The 22,172-nt window shown below is 50.3% G+C and overlaps 2 protein-coding genes across 2 annotated transcripts in view; one reads left to right on the top strand and one right to left on the bottom strand.

The window, feature by feature from the left end:
- Positions 1 to 14,277: 14,277 nt before the first annotated feature.
- Positions 14,278 to 20,747, top strand: PDRG1 (p53 and DNA damage regulated 1). Its single transcript, XM_029917424.1, has 5 exons — positions 14,278 to 14,460; positions 15,851 to 15,926; positions 16,911 to 16,985; positions 19,170 to 19,250; positions 19,847 to 20,747. The coding sequence occupies exons 1-5, from the start codon at positions 14,374 to 14,376 to the stop codon at positions 19,927 to 19,929; spliced, it is 402 nt and encodes a 133-aa protein (XP_029773284.1). The 5' UTR covers positions 14,278 to 14,373; the 3' UTR covers positions 19,930 to 20,747.
- Positions 20,748 to 21,798: 1,051 nt separating this feature from the next.
- TTLL9 (tubulin tyrosine ligase like 9) overlaps positions 21,799 to 22,172 on the bottom strand; it is a 37,548-nt gene continuing 37,174 nt past the window's right edge. The window contains exon 15 of the mRNA XM_029917933.1: positions 21,799 to 21,881. Coding sequence (XP_029773793.1) covers positions 21,799 to 21,881 — 83 coding nt within the window. The remainder of the gene's footprint in view (positions 21,882 to 22,172) is intronic.

Here is a 22,172-nt window from a genome sequence, read left to right as displayed (position 1 = left end):
AGAGCAGGAGGCGGGGAGCGACTTCCGGGCGGCGGAGGGGGTGGGGTGCGGAGTGGGGAGGACCCTGTGCCGGAGGCTCCCGCCTTCTCGTCTTCCTCCTCTCCTCTTCTTCCTCCTCCCCTCTACTTCAATTATTCATTCCCCTCGGCGCCGCCCCCGTCCCTCCCCAACCCCGCCAGGGCTGTGGCCGGATGGGGGCAGCTCCCCTGGGAAGCGAGAGGGGGAGGGGAAAGGAGAGCATCCCAGGTCATCCTCTCCTTCTTTCCTTAGAGGCGCGGGGCCCCAGCCACATGCTTTCTGCCTCGTGCCCCTACCCCATTGCACTTCCTTATTTCCTCTTTTCTTCACCGTCCCCCTCTCTATCCTCTCCTCTTCCATTTATCCTGTTTACCTTTGGTGCCTCAGGTCTGAGGAGGGTAGGGGACCTGTGATTTGGAAGCAAGGGAGTGCCTAGGCGGGAACCTCAGTAACTCTTTAGCAATCACTGGATACTAACAAGCCACTTCCTAGTTTCCAGAGTATTCACATATTGTTTCCAACCCCGTCTTTGATCTTGAAGGCCCCCTTTTTTTATGGTCTTTGAATCAGAAAATTATAGCTCTGAGAGTTGCTGTCTCTCCTCTTTCCCTCTCTTGGGGACTGCCTTCACCTGGCCACAGCCCTAGTAGAGTAGGGGCAGGGAAGGGGGCAACATTAGAGGGAAGGGAATGGGAGGAAGCACCAGGTGGAGGGAAGAGCCAGGGCAAAGGCCTGCAGGCCTGAGATTGGAGGGCATATTGTCAAGGAAGCCTGGACCACAGATCCAGGGAGGTGGGAAGCTTGGAAAGATGGGGCTGGAGAGTCCTGAGGAATGAGATCCTAAAAGTCCAGAAGATATACTTTATCCAAGATGCAATGGGAAACCACTGCAGAATTTGAGCAGGGGACAAACGTGATCAAGATTTGGAAAGAAGCCCCTGCAGCCAGAGGAGAGAAGCAACCTGGCGGTGGAGAAGCCAAAAAGAGAATATAATAATAATCTAGGAGAGGAGGTAGGGTTGCTTATACATCCTGTATACCGCCTACTCCCCACCCCCAAACGCTTTGCTCAAATTGGATATATGAGGGTATTTATTGTATAAACTCTCATGTAACGGTTTCTCTTTGTCTGGGACCCTGGAATCACTGTACAATTGTTAACTCATTTTATTTTCGCAATTTGCGAAGTAGTTTATGTTTTTCCCTCCCATTTTACAGATAAAGAAATTGAGTCACAGAGAAGTTAATTCATTTCTTCAGAGTCACACAGTTACTAAGTGCTAGAGACAAATTCAAGCCATCATCTGACTCTAGAGTAGGCTTTGCTATCTCACGAGGGGAGGAGGACAATTTGGTGAGAAGAGGAAGAAGGAAGAAAGGGGGAGGGAGGGTTGAGGACCACCCTGCCCCAGAGTATCAGGAAGGGAAGATGAAGGGCAACAGCTGCCCCGGGTCAGAAAGGAGCAGCCATCTGCCGTCCTGCAGCCCAGCATCCCTTTCGTGTCCAGGGACTGTTTTGGTCCCAGCAATGCTCAGGAGGTTGGAGTGCCAGATGTGGCCCAAGACTGAAAACAGGAAAGGAAGAGTTAGGGATTAAAGGAGTTTTCCAGGCAGGATTCAAAGCTAATAGTCTCTATCCGCAGGCATGTGTAGACTAGTGGGAGTTTTTGTGGGTTGGGCTCGAGGGGAGTCTGAATCCCAATGTGATTTAGGCAGGAACAATATCTCTTCATTTTTTCTCTGTTTAGGCAGAAAGACTCATGGAGTGCACAGAGCCCTGGGCAGAGCAAAGCTCTGACCTTGGACCCCATAATGGCCCTGGGCTGGTTCTGCGTGTGTCTGATCTCTGCCTTCTCACAGGTGCCTGGATGGGTCTTGACAGTTAGGTCCTGACCTCTGAACCCCACCGCAATGGAGACAGCTTCTCTACCTCCCATGCCTATCCACATCCTTGTATCAGCCCATCCAAACAGGCAGTAGAAGATATACTTTTATGTCTGAGGCCCTAGAGCCAGGAAACCTGGGTTCAAAACCTACTCACCCCTTCCTGACTCTAAGATCTTAAGCAAGTCACTCAATTTCTTTTAGCTTCAGGAAAAAAAGTAAACTGGGGGAAGGGCAACCAGCGCTTTCCTCCTGGGGCTGTGGTGAGGATAATTAATGCTAATGATTAGCGAGGGTGATGCCTTCCCTGGGAAGCCTTCCGGATCTCCCACCCAGCTGTGCTCTGCTCCTTATCCTGCAGACACATCTCCCTGGCACTCCCCTGTTATGAGCTTCCATGACACATCAGTCCAATTTATCTTTTTATATTTGCCTGTTTGGAATTTCCTGGGAGCTCCATGAGAGTTGGGACAATTCATCTAGTGTTTTTCCACCAACAAATTGCTGAGTGCCCAGTGCTGCCCAATAAGTATTTTATGAGCATCATTGAATTAATGAGTGATCAACTCTATGAAGTAGGTTCCGTTGTTCTCTGCATTTTAGAAACCAGGTAACTGATTCAGACAAGGGCGGTGGCCTACAGAATTATCAATCCCTTCTGTGTCTCATGAGTTGTGCTAAGAAGTTTATGGATATTACTGTATGTTGCTCTCAAGGCAGCCCCCACCCCCTTTTTCTTTTTTGTGTTAGGAAACCAGGATGCTTGGAGGTGCTGTCACTTGCCCCACGCCATTAGTTAGGGAGTAGCAGAGTTGGCATTCAAGAACTTTAGTTCAGGCCACTGGAGAGACGACAGAAGAAGGATCTGGTGGGATGTCTGAAGTGTGGGCTGAGTGGGAGTGACCCACCTATCAGTGGTACCTAGAGGGGACCCTGACCTGAATGGTTTGGACTGGTGTGTTCTGAGCAGTCTGAGCTCAAAGATCAGGGATTCATACTGGCACTAGTAAGGAAGTGCAGGAATAGTGTTTTAGTGGAAGTGGTGTATCAGTGTCAGTGTCCGTGTGTGTGTGTGTGTGTGTGTGTGTGTGTGTGTGTGTGTGTGTGAGAGCAGGTGTGGCCAGAACAGCTTGAACAAGGGCTCTGCAATGGGACTGAGTCAGGCTCATTCAAGGGCTGAGGAGAGGCCTGCTGTGGCTAGTCCAGAAGGAGAAGGTGTACCATAACTGTTTAGAACTGCACAGGCCCTGAAATCTCATCCAGTTCCCCAAGCCCCTCTCTCATTTTACAGATGGCGACCCTGAGACCCAGGAAGAAATCCCACATCTAGCAAGTGGCAGAAGCAAATCTGGGAGCCTTTCCTTAGTCCCCAAGGTCATGGTCTCTGGGCTTTGTTGGGATATCTGGGAAATCACTCTTGGGAACCGTCCTTATCACATTTTCCCAATTAGCTCAAAGCTCAGTCTATGCCTACTGCACCCTCTGCTTGGAGCAGCTTCTAATGATATTCGTGTTTTTCTTGTGTAAACTATGCACAAGATAATTGGTACAGCATTGTTTATAACAGCAAATATTGGGAATGACCCAAATGCCCATCAGCAGGGGACTGGTTAAATAAATCATGGACTTTCTGACAACAGAATGACATGTGGCAGTAAGGGAGGCGGTAAAGCGCTCTGTCTCCTAATACAGAGAGGCCTCCATGGGGAAAAGCAAGGGACAGAACGGGGATGAAGCTGAGTGAAAAGGAGGATAATAATCTATCTTTGTATTTGTTGCATATGCACAAAGAAACTTTAGAGGTCTCTGCAAGAAAATGAGATGACTAAAGAAGGCACGGGGGCAGAAGGGGAACTGGACGGGAGAGGGAGACTTCACGATATGATTTATAATTTTGGGGGGAATCGTGAGTGTATTTACCTATTAATAAAATAAAATAATAATGAGGACAGCTGCTACTCAGCTGTTGCTGAATGTTGTTGTCATGTGGGAATAGGCGGTCAGCATGGTCAGATTTTCTAATTACTCAAGAGAAACCAGAAATCTGGATTTTATTGTAAAATCTCTTGATTTTTAAATGTTGGCTCCATTTTTGCTCAACCGATTTTCAGGCCAAGTAAATAGGTCAGTGGGTCAGACACGGCCTGAGGGCCACCAGTTTCAGCCTCTAATGGCTTCCTGCTCCCAAGGCTGGAGTACTCAGCACCCCAGGGCCCACCCCCATGTGGGCCGTGGAGGACAATGAAGCGCCTTGTCCTGCCCCTCCGCTGGCACCCTCACGCCCTTGCCCCTTGGGGATGTGACATTTGGGGCTTTTAACTCAAGATCTGGAAGGCAGAGAGGGGTTATGAACTCGGGGATAATTCCCTCCCGAGGGGCCCTGCAGGCTTCGGGGCCCAGCTGCCTTATCCTGCTGCCCACCCATCTGTCCCTGGGAGGTGGGGACTCGAGTGAGGCTGGCAGTGATAGGGGTGGGCAGGAGTCCCCGTGCTGAGCCTCAGATCACTGGGCTCTGTCCAGACTCAGAATCCAAAAGGAAAAATCTAGAGATTGTGAGAAAAGGAAAACACGGACTTGGTGTAGGCTGAGCTAATTCACCAAATTACCAAACACCAGAACTAGAAAGGCCCTCAGGGACCATGTCATCCAACTCCTTCAAGACACAGTGGGGAGGCCAAGCTCTGCTCCCCATCCACTGCCCCAGGCCATGGCTTTGTCCCCTTTCCTCTGGAAGGCTGGATCACACCAGCCTCCTCACTGGGCTCTCAGCAGCCCCTCTTTTGCTCCTAATGTTCAATCTCCACCCTTAGCCGGAGGGGCCTTTTTAAAAACGAAATCTGATCAGGTTCTTTGTCTGCTCAAAACCTTCTGAATATTTCCTTCCTTACTTTGAGCCAAAATTCTCAATCCTGTTTATAATCTCTCTCCTGCTCTACTCTCTAACCTTACCTCCTTCTATCTTTCCCTCCCTTGTTCTGTTCCAGCCACTGACTCTGCTATTCTCTTACCATGCCAACCGAATCCTTCCTGCCTGGCTTTGTTCCTGCAAGCCCCCACCCCCGCCCCTCCCCAGGCATTCACAAGGCTCCATCTTTCTCTTCTCTAGAATGTTGCCTCTTTGAAGGAGGTTTCCTGGTAATTTTCCCCTGACATTCCATCCCCTTACCTGCCTTATTTTTCAGCCATAGCATTTATCACTACATGCTGTTATAATATGTACTTATTTGTTTCTGGCCTAGAAGATAAGATCTGTGCAGGCAGCAGTCATGCCTACATTGTTCACCACTGTGTCCTCTGCTCTTAGCGGAACTTGGCACATAGATGTGAAGTGATCCCGAGCCAGCTGTGACATGAAAGGGCACAGGTCTGTAATTCAGGTGACAGCCAGCCCTGAGCCCGCCAGACCTGCTTAGGTGACCTTGAGCAAGTTACCTCATGTCTCTTCTCTGGGCCTCAGTTTTCTCTTGTAAAACAAGGAAGTCACTTTGGAATGTTTTCCCTGTTTTGATGTCACTTTCTTCCCTATAGAATCTGAAAGTCCTTTAAACAGACATAATTGTGTGTGTGTGTGTGTGTGTGTATGTTATTTATTTATTTATTTATTTATTTATATTGAGGAGTTAACACATGGTTCAAAGTTCAGAGGTACAAAGGGGACACATTTGTCTCTCCAACCTTGTCCTCCAGCCATCCGTTCCCCTTTCCATAGGCAATCAATGGCAAGTTTTCCCCCTCTCTCTTTCTGTCTCTCTCTCATCTACTTATCTCTAAACCTTTTTCCACCATTTTGAAACAAATGAGAGCTTAATTATGTATATAGTTCTGTACTTTGTCTCTTTTTCAAACTTTTGGGGCATTTTTGCGGAGTGCTCCGTATCAGTGTGTATTGGCAGTCCCTTGTCCTTTTCCATGGCATCAGAGCAAACCATTGTGTGGATGGACCATAATCTACTCTACCAAGCCCCTGAATCATGGGCAGTTAGGTTGTCCCCGGCCTGTTATAATAATCCATTCATGAATAATTTTGTGGACACATTATTTTGGATATCCGTAGAATAAATCCACTTGCTGATGAATGGTATGTGTGTTTACAATTTAGACAGATGCTTCTATAGAGAACCCAGCAGTTTATCCCTCACATACTGGCATTGAGTAAAAGTGCCTGTCAGAGGGAACGGACTGCAATACAACCTCAAGGCTCCTGGCATATGAGGAAATCACTCCACCTTGCTAAGCCTGTGTCCTCTTCAGTAAAATGAGTATCCTATTTCGTGATGTGTGGTAGTAAGGATTAATCGAGATAGGGTGGGGAAGGTGCTCAGCATCTTTTCTGGCACACAGTAGGGCCTCTATAAATATAGACAAGCCATTCCTCCTCTGTTTAATGTTATTTCTGCCCCCGGACTGTGAGCTCTATGGGAACAAGAACCTTGTCTGCCTTGTTCACTGGTATAGGCAGCTCCAGGCTAATGGAAAGTGTCCAATAATTACTTATTGAGTCAATTAATACACTTCTCAATGTCACTTTGCCCACCAGGCCCTCCATTATGACTTAGCTCCTGCTTACCCATTCAACTTCATTCCTTATCTCTCTTTCCCCTTTTCCTTGCGCTTCAGCCACACTGGCTTCTTCCAGGTTCCTTCCTGCCACACTGCCATTGCAACAATTTCTCTACCTCACCTTCATCACCTTCACCCATATAACCTTTCCATTTCTTAGTTTATTTTTACTCAGCCTTAGATATTGCGTCAAATGTCACTTTTTATAGAAAGCTTCTGTTACTTCTACTCCCTGATTTAGGTTAGGGGACCCCTCTATTTAATCTTATTGGACTCTGAGCTTTCCATATGAGCCTTATTGCAGTTAGGAATGGTATATGCATGAATGTCAGTCTTATCCTTGTGACTGAAAGTCCGCCAGATTCAGGACTAGAGCTGTCCTATTTGCCAGTGGATCTCCAGCGCCTGGCACAGGGTAGGCACTCCATCACCATTGCCTTGAGGGAGAGAGGGAGTGCCAAGATCTATTTTACAGATAAGTTGAGTCTCTCGTCTCCATCCAAGACGGCAAAGTCTTGACTCCAGGTTCCACCCTCTTTCCAGTGGAATGAGCAACTCCTGAAAGATTCTGGTTGGTAAAGAAGGAGAGGAGAGGGAAGAGAAAGAGAGACAGACAGACAGGACCCTTAATTTCCTCCAACACATGATTAGGTCATGGGCACACTCAATCATTTAGCAGACCTTTCCTGGGGGTCCCAGGCACCTGAAGGGAAGTCCATGGAGCCCCTAGCTCCAGTGGGCTCTGAAGCTAGTGAGAATGCCAAAACAGTGGCAAAAAATAAGCAGCCCATAACAGGAAGGTGGTTGATGTCAGAAGAAAAGAAGGACCAAATTCCCTCTGGAAGGCCCAAGGGAGAGCAACCTTCCTGGCGGATCAGGTGTGTGGGGGGAGGGTGTCTTCTAGGAGGAGAGACCTTCAGGGAAGAGTAAGCACTCAACAAGTGGAGAAGGAAAGCAAAGGATATTCCAGGCAAGGGCATATCCTGAGCAAAGGCAGAGAGGTAAGAAAGAGGGTGTGTTGGGGGATTAGGGTTCTAGAAGTGTGGAGGAAGATGAGGCAAAGAAGAAGTTGAGCTCACAGACAAATACCAGGAGACATGTCCCTGAAAGACCAGTGCAGCACTTCTTATAAGATGGAAAACAACACGGATGTCCATCCATAAGAGAATTGTTTAGTCAATGTGATACCACCACCACCACCACCACACCGACAAGCCATAGCAAGGTGGATAGCACATAATGTTGGTGAGGATGGGCACCACCGTCGGACTGTAAATGTGTATGGCCATCTGGGAAGGAATGGGCAGTATTTAGGGAAAAGAACGTGTATGCGTGCCTTATGACAAGGCAATAGCGCACTAGGGTGATCAGTGTGCCACTGTGTGTATTGATGGGGAGAAAAAGGGAACTCAAGCATCCACAACCAAGCACAAGGACAAGCCAAGTGTGAGGGGAGTGCTCTCATTCTCTGGCCTTCCAGGAGCAAGGAACTAGAGATACACAGAATAGATGAATAGAGCTATCAGATGGGGGGGCGGGGAGCAGGAAATGAACATGACTTACAGCACAATAGTATTTATCTGGATTAAAAGTACAGAGCCAGTTTATCAGTATCTACTAAAACTGGACATACCTAGCAACTCCACTCCTAGATCTACAACCTCAAACCCGCCAGCCGTGAGGTCATGACCTGAGCCGAAGCCGGTCGCTTAACCGACTGAGCCACCCAGGCGCCCCTCACGTCTGCGCTTTGTAACAGCTCCATGCTGGAAGCCAGCACGTGTCCACCAATGGCAGCAGAATGGTCTCATTCTGTGGTGCGATCCCACCAAAGCAGCACTGAAGGTAAGCTATCTACAACTACACACAATAATAGAGATAAATCTCACGAACAAAATGTTGAGCCAAAGAAGTCAGACACGAAAGAGCACACACACTGTGTGATCCCATTTGTTTAAATTTCAAAACCAGACAAAATCAATGTCTGGTGTTAGAAGTCAGGGTGTTGGTTACTCTCAGGGTAGTTAGTGGTGGGGAGGCCTTGGAGGGGATCTCTCCATTCTGTTGCTTGATCTGGTTATGTAGGTGTGTTCAGTTTTGGAAAGTTCACGAACTGTTGTCCCTTATGATTTGTGCTCCTCTGTGTGTGTGTGTGATGACTTCATTAAGATTTTTTTTTAATATGTAAACACACAAAACAGCTACTATGCATTTTGTAAGAATCTCAATTATTTGGGGCGGCTGGCTGGCTCAATCAGAAGTGTGCAACTCTTTTCTTAAACATTTATTTATTTATTTTTGAGAGAGAGACAGACAGTGAGCAGGGGAGAGGCAGAGAGATAGAGAAGGAGAAAGTAAGAATCCCAAGCAGGCTCTGCACTGTCAGCACAGAGCCCAGTGCAGGGCTTGAACCGTGAGATCATGACCTGAGCCAAAATCAAGAGCCAGATGCTTAACCAACTGAGCCACCCACAAGAGTGTGCAACTCTTGATCTTAAGGTCATGAATTTGAGCCCCACATTGGGTGCAGAGAATACAAATAAAAAAATAAACCTAAAAAAATAAAATAAATCTCAAATATTTAAGGACGTATATCAAACACAGTAGAGAGCGTTTCAGTGAGGCCAGAATTGAGTAGCACGTGGGAGGAAAATGAGAAAATGGCATAAACAAGAGAGGATCCTTGCAAATTAATTCCTGACCATGTGCTAGGAACTGAGAAGTGGGACCTAGCCAACCCTCTGTCCTTCAGTGCATAAAAAATACATGTAAAATTTCATTTTGAAAGCTAGATAAACAAATGGTGCTCATACAGTATAAAAAATATTGCAGCAGTCAGAAAAGAGCAGAGTGATCTAAATATCCCAATCAAAAATGTCCAAGAGTAAACGGGTTATAGAGCGATACACTTGTGAGCAATGCCTCCATCCACCTACCTACCCCACCACCACACACCATATTTTCTCTGGGTTCCTGACTATGTCTTTAAGTGAGTGTCACAACTCTGAAAGACACACTCAAACTGGGACTCTAAAGGGAACTGAGATGGGGGAAGGGGTGCCCCAAAGGAACTTTAGTCTTCTCAGTAATGTTTTCATCGTAAGAAGAATCTATTCCTGGAATTAAAAATGAATAGATTTAGTAATAAAGGTAGTAGTAATGGCCAGCTCAGGGAGGCCTGGAATGTTCTGGGCTTGCATTTTCTTTGAGGTCACTTAAGATTTTTCAAGTCAAGCCATGGGACCATCTGTTGCCTGATGAAATCAAGGCGAAGGGAGTAGGAAGACAGGTCCCCCACCTGGTGTCCCCATCTGGCTGCATGACCTCAGGAAGGTCTCATCCCCTCTCTGGGCCCCGATGTCTTCATCTGCCCTGTGGGAATCAGGTTTCTGTGTTACTGGGGGATGTGGGAGGACGAAGCGAGGGCACGGAGGAGGAGGATCATATGAATATAAGGATTATTCTCTGGGTCAGGAGAGGAGAAGGCGTGGAGGCCTCCCCTCCACCTGCCAAGCCCACAAGGGCGCAAAGGAAGCAGAGGGAGGAGCTGGGGACCACCCAGGAGAGCAAACGGTCCATCTGTGGGATGGGCATGTTGTCAGCAGCTGGGAGGCCTGGCCTGGGCTACTCACAGGCCAGAGCCCATGGGGCAACCACCCAGGCTGCCTGGAGAATTGGGACATGGAGCCGGCTTCTTGCTGCTCCCAGCCCCGGGGCAGCCGCGGCCCTGCTGCTTCTCCAGGCCCTCATGATCACCCGCCCATTCCTCAAGCCCGCTCCCTGGATGGTACCCCTTTTAGTCCATCCCATCCCCACGGCCAGAGTGCTTTCACAAAATAAACCCAGTCGTGTCCCATGCTTGCTCAGAACCTTCCAGCAGCTTCTCACTCATCTGTGAACAAAATCCAATCCCTTACCTTAGCCAACAAGCCCTGGCAGGATCTGCCACTGCCACCCCCCCACCTCCAGTACCGGGGTGAAGAGCCTGGCCTCAGAGAGAATCTGCCCCTGTTAGAGTCTTGGCTCTTTTCCTCATTCATTCATTCATTCAAAAATGTCTATTCACCACCTACTATGGGCCACGAACTGTTCTGGGCATTTGGGATACATCATTAACAAGTGAGACAAAGATTCCTGCTCTTGTGGAACTTCCTTTATAGCAGAGGGATATTAACAATAAACATAAGGAAGGTAATTATATATAACACACTGGAAAGTGACAAATGCTGTGGGAAAAAAGGAGAAAAAAGTAAAGCAGAGGGAGTTGATCAGCGGACAGGGAGGGGCGGCGTTTGCATTTCTTAGTACAATAGAGGGGTCAGGGTAGGTCCCACGGAGAAGGTGAAATTTACACAAAGACTTGTAGCAAGTGAGGGAAGGAGACCTGAAGACAGTGGGGCAGAGGGTAACAGTGGGGAGAAAGGTGGGAAATGCCTCAGAGAGGTAGGGTGGCGCATGCACGGTCTTGTGGGTCTCGGTGAGGAGTTAGGCTTTTACTGAGTAAGATGGGAATATTGGAGAGTTTGACCACAGGCAGTGGAGAGGGCAGGACAGGGAAGGAGAGGAAGCCAAGAAGCCTTACAAATGTCCTGTGGATGGCAGCGTCCGCCTGATCCCACGAGGGACTGTGGAGTGCAAATTACACCTCAGAGTTAGCCACCTCCACCCCTACCAGCATCCCAGGTGACGAAGGTGGGCTTTCATATCTCTGAAGTGATGGGCCATTGCTTAGGGGGAAGGTAAGTCACCCCAGGAGGCTCCAGCAGCCTGAGAGCAGTCGCCCCATAAGGAGAGAAGTGGGTGCTGGTCACTGGGCACATCCTCAAGGGGGACCCCAGGGGAATGGGTGTAGCATTGCTCTTGTTGGCTTCGACCTCCGAACATGGAAGTCACAGCAGCCACGTCCCTTTTGTCCAGGGCTGAGGATGCGTAAGGATTGGGGGCATGCCCAGTGTGACCAGGCAGGGTTTCTCTGGTTGGGGATCACCTGTCCACCCCTGCCCCCCGACCCCAGGCCGCACCCCATCCTCAGCAGTATCTTCAGCTTCTGGCAGTCCAGGCTTTTGGGATCAGAACTGGTTACCCTCGAGTTAGCTCTGTTCCTGTTTGAACACTGGATTTTACGAAGTTCCACTTTATTTTGAGTTTACTTGTTCATTCCGTAAACACTGATGAGCGCCTACTATGTGCCAGGCACCGTTTGAAGTTCTGGAGACACAGCAGTGAACAAGACAGATAACAGTCTCCCCGCCCAGAGCTTACAGCTGAAGAGGGAGATGACCGGTGAGGACCCCCACCTCAGAGATGGGGGAAGTCCAGGAAGCTGTGTGCGCCTAGAGGAGACTCCTGACCCTTGGGAGGAAGTGACACCAGGGTGGTAAGTAGGGGGTGTGTGGCAGTTACACAGATACGAAGGTGAAATCAATCCAGGCTAATGGAGGAGTGAGTGCAAAGGCCACGATATCCCCCACCATGCCTGCCCTCCACCCCACTCCTTCCGTTTGCAGTGACCATCCTCTCCTTGGATGACTATGGCAGCCTCCTCTTGTGTCCCACAGAGGGCAAAGAAGCTGAAATACTCAGACACTAACTCTTCTTTTCTTGGTTTAGGGTCACTCCTGTGGGTGGTAACTCACCAGCAACCCTCCACTCGACTCCGTGGGCACAGAGAGGCAGGAAGCCACAGGCATGTGCGGCTGGGTCTGCAGGTGACCTCGAGGGAGGGCTTTGCCAGTTTGGGCCAGGCACCCACAGCCCCTCTGTAGAACTGTTTGTTTCATGCCTCCTACAGCTTTCTGACCTCATCTCATACCTCCATCCCTTGCTCATTCTGTTCTATCTACACTGGCCTCGCTATTTTTGCAATTTGCCAAACTCATCTCAGGGTCATTGCATTTGCTATTCCTTCCGCCTGGAACACTGTTCCCCTAGATATTCACAAGGCTCACTCCTCACCTACTTCATATTTCTACTCAAATGCAACCCTTTCAGAGAAGCCCTCCCTGACCACCATATTTCAAGTCATTTTTTTCCTCACATTGTTCTGCTCTGTTTTTCTCCACAGCGTTTATCACCACCTGACATATAATATATTTACCTGTTCGTGTGCTTATTGTCTGGCTCTCCTGCCAGACTGGAAGCTTCCTGAGGGCAAAGACCACGTCCGGTTTTGCCTGTGGTAGAATCCCTATAACAGGATCAGGGTGGTCAATAAATATTTGTGAAATAGATGGTTTTAAACATAAATGAAACATATGACGTTCCTCCCCAGGGCTGCTCTCTAGGGGCCAGTCACAGTCAGTTTGGGAGCCCACTTCATCCCTTCCCCCTCCAGGCCCCTCTGGAGGGGGTCAGAGTTCAGCCTGGTCCAGCCCTCTTTGGGCCCCAACATGGAAGAGACCCAGGCCTGGGGTCTAGGCCCCAGGGATGCCTGGTAAGCCCTGTTTCTCCTTTGGCAAATGTTCCTCTTTCCTTCATAGGGCCTGTGCCTACGTTTCTGAACCAGAAGGTGTTTACACAAAACATCTTGGGTTTGGCGACAAATTCAACCTCAGTGAGGAATCCTTAATGAATCTTCTTCTTTCCCCACACAGGGCAGCTGCACAGAAAATTAGCTGTGCCTCTGGCACTTGAAGGAAGCCAAAGGCCAGGCAAACAGGAGGTGCTACTGGGGTTTCTGGGACCACAATTTGGGGTGGGGGAGTTTTTTTCCTCCCCCTGGATCCAGAGCAGGCTGTGGTATGGAGACCAGAATGCTTCTAGATACACATTTGTTCTGGACTTTCTGTGTCACAAGGCATTGTGCTTCTCCTGGCCTCACTTTGCAGCTGTGAAATGGGCAGCAATAACCTATCTGTACACAGATTGTGAGCCTCAAGTAAGGCAAGAGGCATAGAGGGGCTTGGTTACCAGGGGCCAAAGGAGATAATATAAAGCTGGAATCGGAGAGGCAGGTCAGAAGCCTAGGTTGGCTGATAACTGTGTAAGGTCCTCACTGCCCTCTGGGCCTTAGTGTTTTTTTCAGTTGTACAATGAGGGGTTCAGGCATGAAGACCTCTAGGGAACCTTCTAGTGCTGAGGGGCAGCCACGTTCCACCTGCCTGCCTTTTCTTGGACATCTTTCCAAGTCATATGGCCCACACCAATTTGCTTTCTAACACTTACAGAACTTCTTTTCTGAGCTGGCAGTTTATTGCTCAGTGCACATGGTTTTCCAACCCCTTCCCTGAGTCTAGGTCAACTACCCTGGACCTTGGGCCCAAGACGGGGGCTCAATGAATCCTGGTGAAAGCTGAATTTTTAAAATGATTCCTGCCGCCTTCTGATCCGGCAGACACAATGAGGGAGAATTTTACCCACTCCCGTTTTATAAATTGGAAACTGAAGGTGTAGAGATTAAATATAAGCCGCTCTGACACATGGACCTTCCTCCTTCTTAGTGTTCCTTAAACAAAGGAAGAATGATTTGTATTACTCTCAAATATCATAGTATTGTCATTACATGTTTTGTCATGAATTGTCGGTGTTTCCCAGTAGGATGACGTTGCATGAGGACAGACTGTGTTTTGTTCACTGCTGCACCCTCAGCACCTAAAACTGCCGGTCACCTAATAGGTGCTCAACAAATAGAGAAAGGCAGACGACCGGAGGGTTCAATGGCAGCGCTGCGGACTACGCTCTCTGGTCCTGCAGGGGGCGTTCCAGTTCCGCCCCCGAAGTTTGGCCCGCCTCTCCCGTCCGGCTCTCGCTCGCGTGTTGGGGCCTGCGCAGCACAGTTCTTATCATTGCGCATGCCCGCCAGAGGCCCTGCCCCTGCGGCGCGTGCGCGTGCGCAGCCGAAGCGGAGCCCAAACGGAACTTGAGCTGTGTCGCAGCCGAGCCGAGTGGAGTAGAGCCGGAGCTGGTGGCACCATGCTGTCACCCGAGGCGGAACGGGTGCTTCGGTATCTGGTGGAGGTGGAGGAGCTCGCCGAGGAGGTGCTGGCGGACAAGCGGCAGGTAGGAGGCCTGTTCGCGGCGCCGGGGCTGGGGTTCGGCGATTGGGGCCTGGCGGCGCCGTAGGGCCGCGCGCTGGGCCCGGAATCCGGCTCCAGCGAGGGCTCGCGGGAGGCTGACCTGGGCAGGCGGGCTCTCGGCTTGACTGCAGACCAGGAGCGGCGGTAGGGTAAGGTGCCTCGCTTCACGCATTTATTAGCATGTGTAAGTGGACGCCTGCTCTGTGCCGGGGAGTCCCTGTGCCCATCCTTCCTCCTCCCCTCTCCGTGCCCTCCGGATCCCGAGTCATTATCTCTTTGATAGATTTTCCTGAACGTCTTTTCCAAAACGCAGTTCCTGCTGCGTCGCCCCGTTGACCGGGGGTGCACTGTCTTGGCCCAGGCTCTCAAGGGAGAAGAGGAAGAGACCAGAGTGGTTTTGTGGTTGGACAGGTTGGGACGCTGCAGGAGAAGTGGGGCACTGGTTGTGGAAGGCCTTGTAGACCTGACCTGGAAGTCTGCGTCTTGGGTCTTGTGCTAAGTGTTGAGTGTTTGAAGGGAGTTGATGCGGGGAGGGAGGGTGGTGTAATTGGATTTAGGCTTTAAAAGAGTTCCTCTGGCTGCTGTGTGGAGCGCAAGATATAGGGGGGCATGGGACCTGTGAGGGGCCACTGCCAAGGTTCAGGCAAGAAGAGATGGGTTTGGCCCTGGGTGGCAGAGATGGAGACAAGCGAATGGGTCAGAGGTATATTCTGGAGATTTAGTAGGCCTTGATGTGGTTACATGTGGGGGTGAGGGAGTAGGAGGAGTGAAGAATGATTCATGACTCGTCTCCAGTTAGAATAATTGGATGTTTGGTCGGATATTTACTGAGAAGGGGAAGACTTGGATGGATAAGTACTCATTAAAATGTAAACCCTGAATCAGGGTATGTTGGATGGTAATAATAAAGAGGCGATTAAACTTTGTCAAGTACTTACTGCGTGTCAAGGACTGTGCTAACTCATTTAGTTCCTGGCTCAGTAACCTATGAGCTAAGTGCTATTCATATCTCCATTTCTCAGAAGGCGAAATTACACAGCTCATAGTGGGACTTGTCCAGGGAGAGGTTTCTGCTCCCGCCATGATTCTGAAATGCCCTAAAGCTTGACAACTAGCACTCTGGTGAATGATAAGTTATCCATGTAGCCGGCAAACTTTCCCCAGCACCTTCTCTGGGGAAAGCACCTTCACAGAGCACTGTCCTTACAGACCTGGAGATGTACATTACACGTCAGTGTGTGTTGAGCATGACATTGGAAGCAACCCAGGGATGAGGCCGTGTGTCTATTGGGTTTTAAAGCCTCTGGTCTGTTGGAAGGTGATGGTTTGGGGCAAGAAGGAGCTGAGTTCCCTCCTGCCCCTGTGCTTTGCAGATTGTGGATCTGGACACCAAAAGGAATCAGAACCGGGAGGGCCTTCGGGCTCTGCAGAAGGATCTCAGCCTCTCCGGTAAGTTAAGTCAGGGTTTCATCACTGTTGCACCGGAGGCCTGTTCTGTCTTTCTCCTAAGGCTTTCAACTCATCTGCAATAGAGAGGAGTCAGGAGGCCCCCCCATGTGTGACACAGCATGTGGCTCAGGGTTTCAGCTGCTGGCCCCTCCATGGCACTAGGAAGGTGCTGGGGGGCGGGGGGTATGGTCACATGCAGTTCCTGCCCTTGTGCTCTTACAGATACAACAGCTCGAATACTTAATTGGAAGTTGAGAGAAAGCTGAGGAAAGAATTGGACATGGCGTGGGTGTTGGAGAAGGGGAGGAGGGCTTTTCACATGAGACGCAGTAAGCAGGGGGGGAGGAGGGGGGGGGCGTGTGATGTGGCTGGAAAGATGGGCAGAGGCCAGGCCGTAATGAAGGGCTTTGGGGGCTGAGGGTTCCAAGTGCACCAGAAAGCGTAAAACCCCCTCATTTCTTCTCATCCAGCCAGAGTGTGAGGCGGAGTCCTGTAAGACACCCTTACTCTCCAGCATCCTCTCCTCTCCTGTTCCCCCTCGCTCGTTGACTTCATTCACACTGGTCTTGCTGTTCCCAACACCCTGAGCAAAATACTGCTCCTTGCTGTTCCTGTTCCTCTGCTTTGCTCACTCTTCCCCCAGATGTCTGCAGGCCTCACACCTCACTTTCTTCGGTCTCTGCCCAGATGTCACATAATCATTGAGGTCTTCTCGGACCTCCTGATACAGATGACAAGTCCCTCCCGTACTCTGACATTCCCTGTCCCTCTTACCTTGCTTTATTTTTCTGCAGAGTACTTAGACTTATCAGGGTCTGAGAAATCCTATCTTTGCTTATTTATTCCTTCTCCACTATACCATAAGCTCTGGGAGGGCAGAAACTTCATCTTGTTCTACTGTGTTGTCAGCATCTAAAACAATGCCTGTCAAGAGAGTAGGTGCTCAAGAGTATTTGTTGAAAGAGTGACCATTTGCCATTTCAGAAGATGTGATGGTCTGCTTCGGGAACATGTTCATCAGGATGCCTCACCCTCAGACGAAGGAAATGATCGAGAAAGGTAAGGCCTTCTGGGGGTGAGTCAGGGACACGTCTTCCCCACAAGCCCCAGTCTTAACCCGGAACTGGGAGTCAGGCTTCGGGCCATTTGATGCGAGGCCGCCTTGTTACAGGGTTCAGGTAGATGTGGGTTTTAATCCCTACTCTGCCACTCTGAGTTATTTCCTCATCCCCAAAGGGGGCTAGACGCATCTCCATAGCACAGTTGAGATAAAACACCATGTGTACTTAGCCTAGTGCTTGTTTATCAGTGAGGAACAGTTTGTGCCACAAATAGAGAAAACCCACCAGGCTTCGGGAACCCTGGCTCTGTCTCTCTCACCAGCAGGTGTCCCGAGGCAGGCAGGCCAGGACCAGCTCTGCTGCCCACAGCAAGGTCACCCTCACACATTCTTGGGGTGGCCGTGTCGTCATTGCAGGTCTCATGTCCTTATGCCAGGCTGCAGGAAGGGCAGAGGGCTTGCTGCGTATGTGGCCTTGCCTTCTATTTCAAAGCAAGGCTGTCCTCAGAGACCAGACAGATAGCTCATTGGCCAGAATGACACCACGTGCCACCTGTAGCTTCAGGGGAGCCTGGCAGAGTGAGCACTTACTTTTCACCCCTGTGTAGTACAGACTGCATTGAAAATGGAGCTTTGGGGGCACGCGCCTCCAGGGTCTGCCACAGCCGGGCACTTGGCATGGGCTCAGATCTCCACAACCACTATTGGGAGGCTTTTTGCAGAGGCACGATAAGGGCAAAGAGTCAAGCCGCAGATGGTCCTTGCCTGGGAACAGGAAAGATGACGCATAGTTCTCTCTTCCCCGGCCCTTGAAAACGTGTATGCCAAGAGGACCAGCCAGGTTGCCTCTGTCCCTGAAGGCAGAGGCTCCCTGTCGCTGTTGAAATAACATTTTAGCACAGGAGACTGGATCAGCCTAGAGAAGTTTCCAGCTGTTCTGTTGAAAAATGTACATGAATACTATGGTTATAAAATTCAGAGTTGTCATTGCACTTGGGTGGTGGCCGAAGGCCACTCGGGCTAAGCTTTCAGAGGGGGTTGTTTGCCTGGGTTCAGGATCTGGTCCTCAGCTGTCTTGGTCCACAAATACAGTCTTGGCACCATACCTGGGGGTTCTGGGACACAATCGTCGCTGGTTCTCAGGTCTCCACGCAGGCCCACCGAGCTCCTAAGCCTAGGGTTGCCCATTTGCCAGGAGCACTAGAACCAGGGCCCAGGCCAGCATCTCCCCATCGGAAAAATGAAAATCTGCGGGGAAGACAAACCAGCCAGCACGTCTTTTGTGAGCAAGTGGAGTCGTTTGGGTGACATTAGGCAGTTTCTCCCACCAAGCGTTGTGGCCTCTACTTCTCACAATGTAGTGTGCCGTCAGGTATGGTCCATCTTGGCAAGGTAACCCTCTCTGTTCACCATGGTTCATCAGGTTAAGCTCTAGTGCAGGCTTGTCCATTGGTTGTTTGATTTTTTTTTTTAATGTTTGTTTATTCGTAGAGAAAGAGAGAACAAGATCTGGGGAGGGGCAGAGAAAGAGAGACACAGAATCCAAAGCAGGCTCCAGGCTCTGAGCTGTCAGCACAGAGCCCAAGGCAGGGCTCAAACTAACGAAGTGCCAACTGCGAGATCATGACCTGAGAGATCATGACCTGAGCCAAAGTCAGACACTTAATTAACCGACTGAGCCTGGTAACCGACTGAGCCTTCCAGGCGCCCCTCTCGTTGATTGTTTAGGTCACATGCTACCACAGTCCTGTTATCTAAAAACCTCTCACCTTGACGGAATTAGGTTTGTAAAACTCCTCAGCCATGCTTTTTCCAACCATCTTCTTCTTTCTGGCCTGCTGTTTGAATTTCTGTAATTTCACTGTGGGAGGGTGACCTAAAGTCCAGAGGATGCCTTCCCAACCCACTGAGCAGCCCAAGGTACTTTGTAGAATGAAAATAGGTCAATGAACCGAGAGGTGAATCTCAGTCCTGCCCTGGACTCACTCGACTCTCTTGGGGAGATCACATCCCTTCTCGAGCCTTCAGTTCCTTCCTCAGTTGGTCTCTCAAGTCCCCTTCCCCAATGCCAGGAGCCCTTGCTCTCCAGGAGCGGGGGGAGAAGCTGATGGCTTCTCCCTTCGGGTGGGTCTGTCTGTAGGATAACCTCATCCTCTGCCCACCTCGTTTTTGTTTTTTTTCAGATCAGGATCATCTGGATAAAGAAATAGAGAAACTCCGCAAACAACTTAAAGTGAAGGTCAACCGCCTCTTTGAGGCCCAAGGTATTGGCCTGGAGGGAACTGGAAACTAGGAAGAGAGAGGACTGTCAGCACCGACTTGGCGGAGTGGGTGGGAAGCCCCTCCAGGTGGGCGAAGGCCGGGGCAGCAAGCGAGCAGCGCTGAGGCTGTGGGCAGGGACGGCGGTTGTAGCTGCGCAGAGATGGAACAGACAAGGAAGGTTATGGGGTCTTATTCTTGTCATGAGTCCTTTTCCAGGCACAAGGGATGGCCTGGGGTGTCTCACAGGAGATCCTAGGCACAGTATAGGAAGCAGGATAGCTCTGACTAGGGCATTTAGAGGGCCTCAGTCAGGTGGTCAAGGTCAGAGCTAAGTTTCTGGGTAAACCTAACCGCTCCGGATTGGTCACAGGTCTGGCAGAAATCTGAAAGTTTCTGGGCAGCAGAATGCGGGTTCTTGGTGACTCCTGTGCCTCGTCCAATGCATTGCAGAATTTGAGGCCCTTCCTGTCAGACCTGAAGGCCAAGTGTTTGGCAGCGTGAATGCAGCATAAGCCCCTTTCCTGGGCGTGACTCCAGGGCCAGCAGGAGTTGGAAGACAGGAGGCCCAACTCTCTGATGGATTGTTTTCTCCCTCTAGGCAAACCAGAGCTGAAGGGTTTTAACCTGAATCCCCTCAACCAGGATGAGCTTAAAGCTCTCAAGATCATCTTAAAAGGATGAAATTCAAGAAAGGATGGGGGACCTAAGACAGCACCCCCACTCCCACCCACCCTCACGGTCATGGAGGACCCAGGATTCCCACTTTGAGACCTGCAAGGACATGGTCCACCCTGCCGGAAGATGGGCGTCAGGAATCTCCCCATGAAAAGCCTCTGTCTGTGGGGATTGGCTCTTTGATGGCAGCAAGGAGCCCTCTGCCTGCCAGTGTCTGGTGGCTCTGACTGCTGGGGCTGGATGGACACAAGCCCCATTGAGAGGCCCTGGCAGCCGCCAGTGCTGAGTGGAGGCAGTGCCCGTGGGGGCATGAGAGTGACCGAAAGAGGCACTTTTCACAAGGGCCTGCTGTTCATATGGGCCTGGACGTCGGGGAGCCTCATTCCTGCATTCCTCTCCAGGAGAGCGGCGTTCTCGGGTGGCACGCGCTGGGATTGGAATAAAGCAGGAGGCTCGCAGGTGGCTTCTGGATGAAAGACAGAATCTTACTGCTTTCTAGTTCACCAAGCCATCTGAGGGCCACACATACCATCCCCCCAGCACTGCCTCCACTTCGGCCCCTTTTCCCCCTGCTTGCCCCGGATGGAGCCCAGAGTGGGGGAGTGGGTGCTGCTTACCAAACTCACCTGCCCTTGAGTCAAGAAGGCCTTGCAGAGTCCCACACCACGCATGGGTGAGGGGGCTGCCTCTACCACCTCTGAAGGCAGGCCTGGGTCATTGTCACTCACGGTTCCCTCCTGCCTTCGCTGGTCTCCGGTCCTAATGGGCTATGAGCATGGTGTCTTTCATGTCATTGAGGGCTTAGTAAATGTTTCCTAAACGAACGAATAGTAACTTATGTTCTTTACCTCATTTGGTCCCTAACTGAGGACACACTGCCTTTAGGACGCCACCAGCCTTGAAATGCTAGCAGGACTAGACCGGCAGTACCAGCAGTGAGCGGAGAGGGCACGCCTTGCCTGGTCCCCTTGCTGCACTTGGCCCCTGCCGACGATCACGTGGGACATAGGCTGATGTGTCCAGACCTTGCTTTTTATTTTCAAGAGGAACTAGAAATAATCTGGATTTTTAAATGGAATCTTCTGTCTTCTAAACATTGCTAATCCAGAAAAGTTTTAAAGACTTGGGTGTTGGCCAAACAAAATACCTTACAAAAGCCAAATTTGGCCCATACCTATAATTTTGCATCTTCTGAGTTTTTAAAGTAGAATGACATTGTTTTTGCCATGATGGCCTTAAAGTGGGGAAGTGGGATTGGAAGCTAGATGTCTTTCCATAGTAGACTAGCTTTTAGAGGGATCAGTAGCTCCAGATGGGAATACTAGGCACCTATAATCAAGGGCCAGGAAGCTCACTGCGCACTGATTGGGAGCAAGTGTCAAGATGCCTAAGTGAGAAAAGTGAGAGGACAGCACAGGGTCTGCTGAGCAAAGAATTTGTGTGCAAACACTGTATGGTCCCTGCCCCCACCTCCCCAAGACAGAAACTGCGGGATTGGAGCCCAAGGGTGAGAGAGAAGGACACCTCACCTTTGTAGCACGTATTTTTACATAACAATGTAAGAAAGGGACCTGTAGCATTCACTCCTGTAGCTGCTGTCCAGTATGTGCACCTGGCTCGGGATTTCTGAATGTTGCCGCCACCTGTGTGGCAAGGTAGATGCCTGGTCAAAGGAGCCAGGCCAGATTGGCTGTCCTGGATGTGAGGAACCTGTGCCTGGGGCTGTCTGGTCTTGCCTCAGTCACACGGATGGAAGGAGGTCCCCACGCTCTGAGGCAGGAGGCCCAGAGTGGCCTTGCTTCTGGCCTTCCCAAGGCTGGCTGGTTCACTTCTGGGTTTGCCAGTATTTTTCCTTCCCCAAACTCCTTCCCTTCCCTAGGCAGTCAAGTTCTGCTCTTTGCAACCAAAAGAAGTGTCCTGCAGCAGGGAGAGTTGTAGCAGGAGCTGCCCGGGGTCTCCTAGGAGGCCCCCATGGAGCAGTTCGCCCACAGCCCACTCTTACAGTCTCTTAGACCAAGAGGAGACTTAGAAACAGTGGAATATATAGAGAATGCATTTTACTTGCACCCAACTCCCCAAACCAGATTCCCTTGCTAGCCAGGCCAAGGCTTTCTGGCTTAAAAAGCTCAGCTCCCAACCTCAGGAAGGTGCAGAGAGGCCCTACATCACCTAGCTGACTCCTAAGTCCTTTGCAAAGGTCCTCACTAAGCAGCTTGGCCTTCCTGATCTTAACCTGTCCATTTGAGAAA

This window comes from Suricata suricatta, chromosome 12 (genome assembly GCF_006229205.1).
Source record: "Suricata suricatta isolate VVHF042 chromosome 12, meerkat_22Aug2017_6uvM2_HiC, whole genome shotgun sequence".
Lineage (NCBI taxonomy): Eukaryota > Metazoa > Chordata > Mammalia > Carnivora > Herpestidae > Suricata > Suricata suricatta.
Note: the sequence above shows the minus strand (reverse complement) of the source record. Positions and strands in the feature narration are given on the sequence as shown.

Bases quoted from the DNA above. Each gene is read 5' to 3' on its own strand.
- PDRG1 (XM_029917424.1), top strand. From the start codon at position 14,374: ATGCTGTCACCCGAGGCGGAACGGGTGCTTCGGTATCTGGTGGAGGTG. The intron at 14,461-15,850 runs GTAGGAGGCCTG...TGTGCTTTGCAG, and splicing joins TGCTGGCGGACAAGCGGCAG to ATTGTGGATCTGGACACCAA. The intron at 16,986-19,169 runs GTAAGGCCTTCT...GTTTTTTTTCAG, and splicing joins GAAGGAAATGATCGAGAAAG to ATCAGGATCATCTGGATAAA.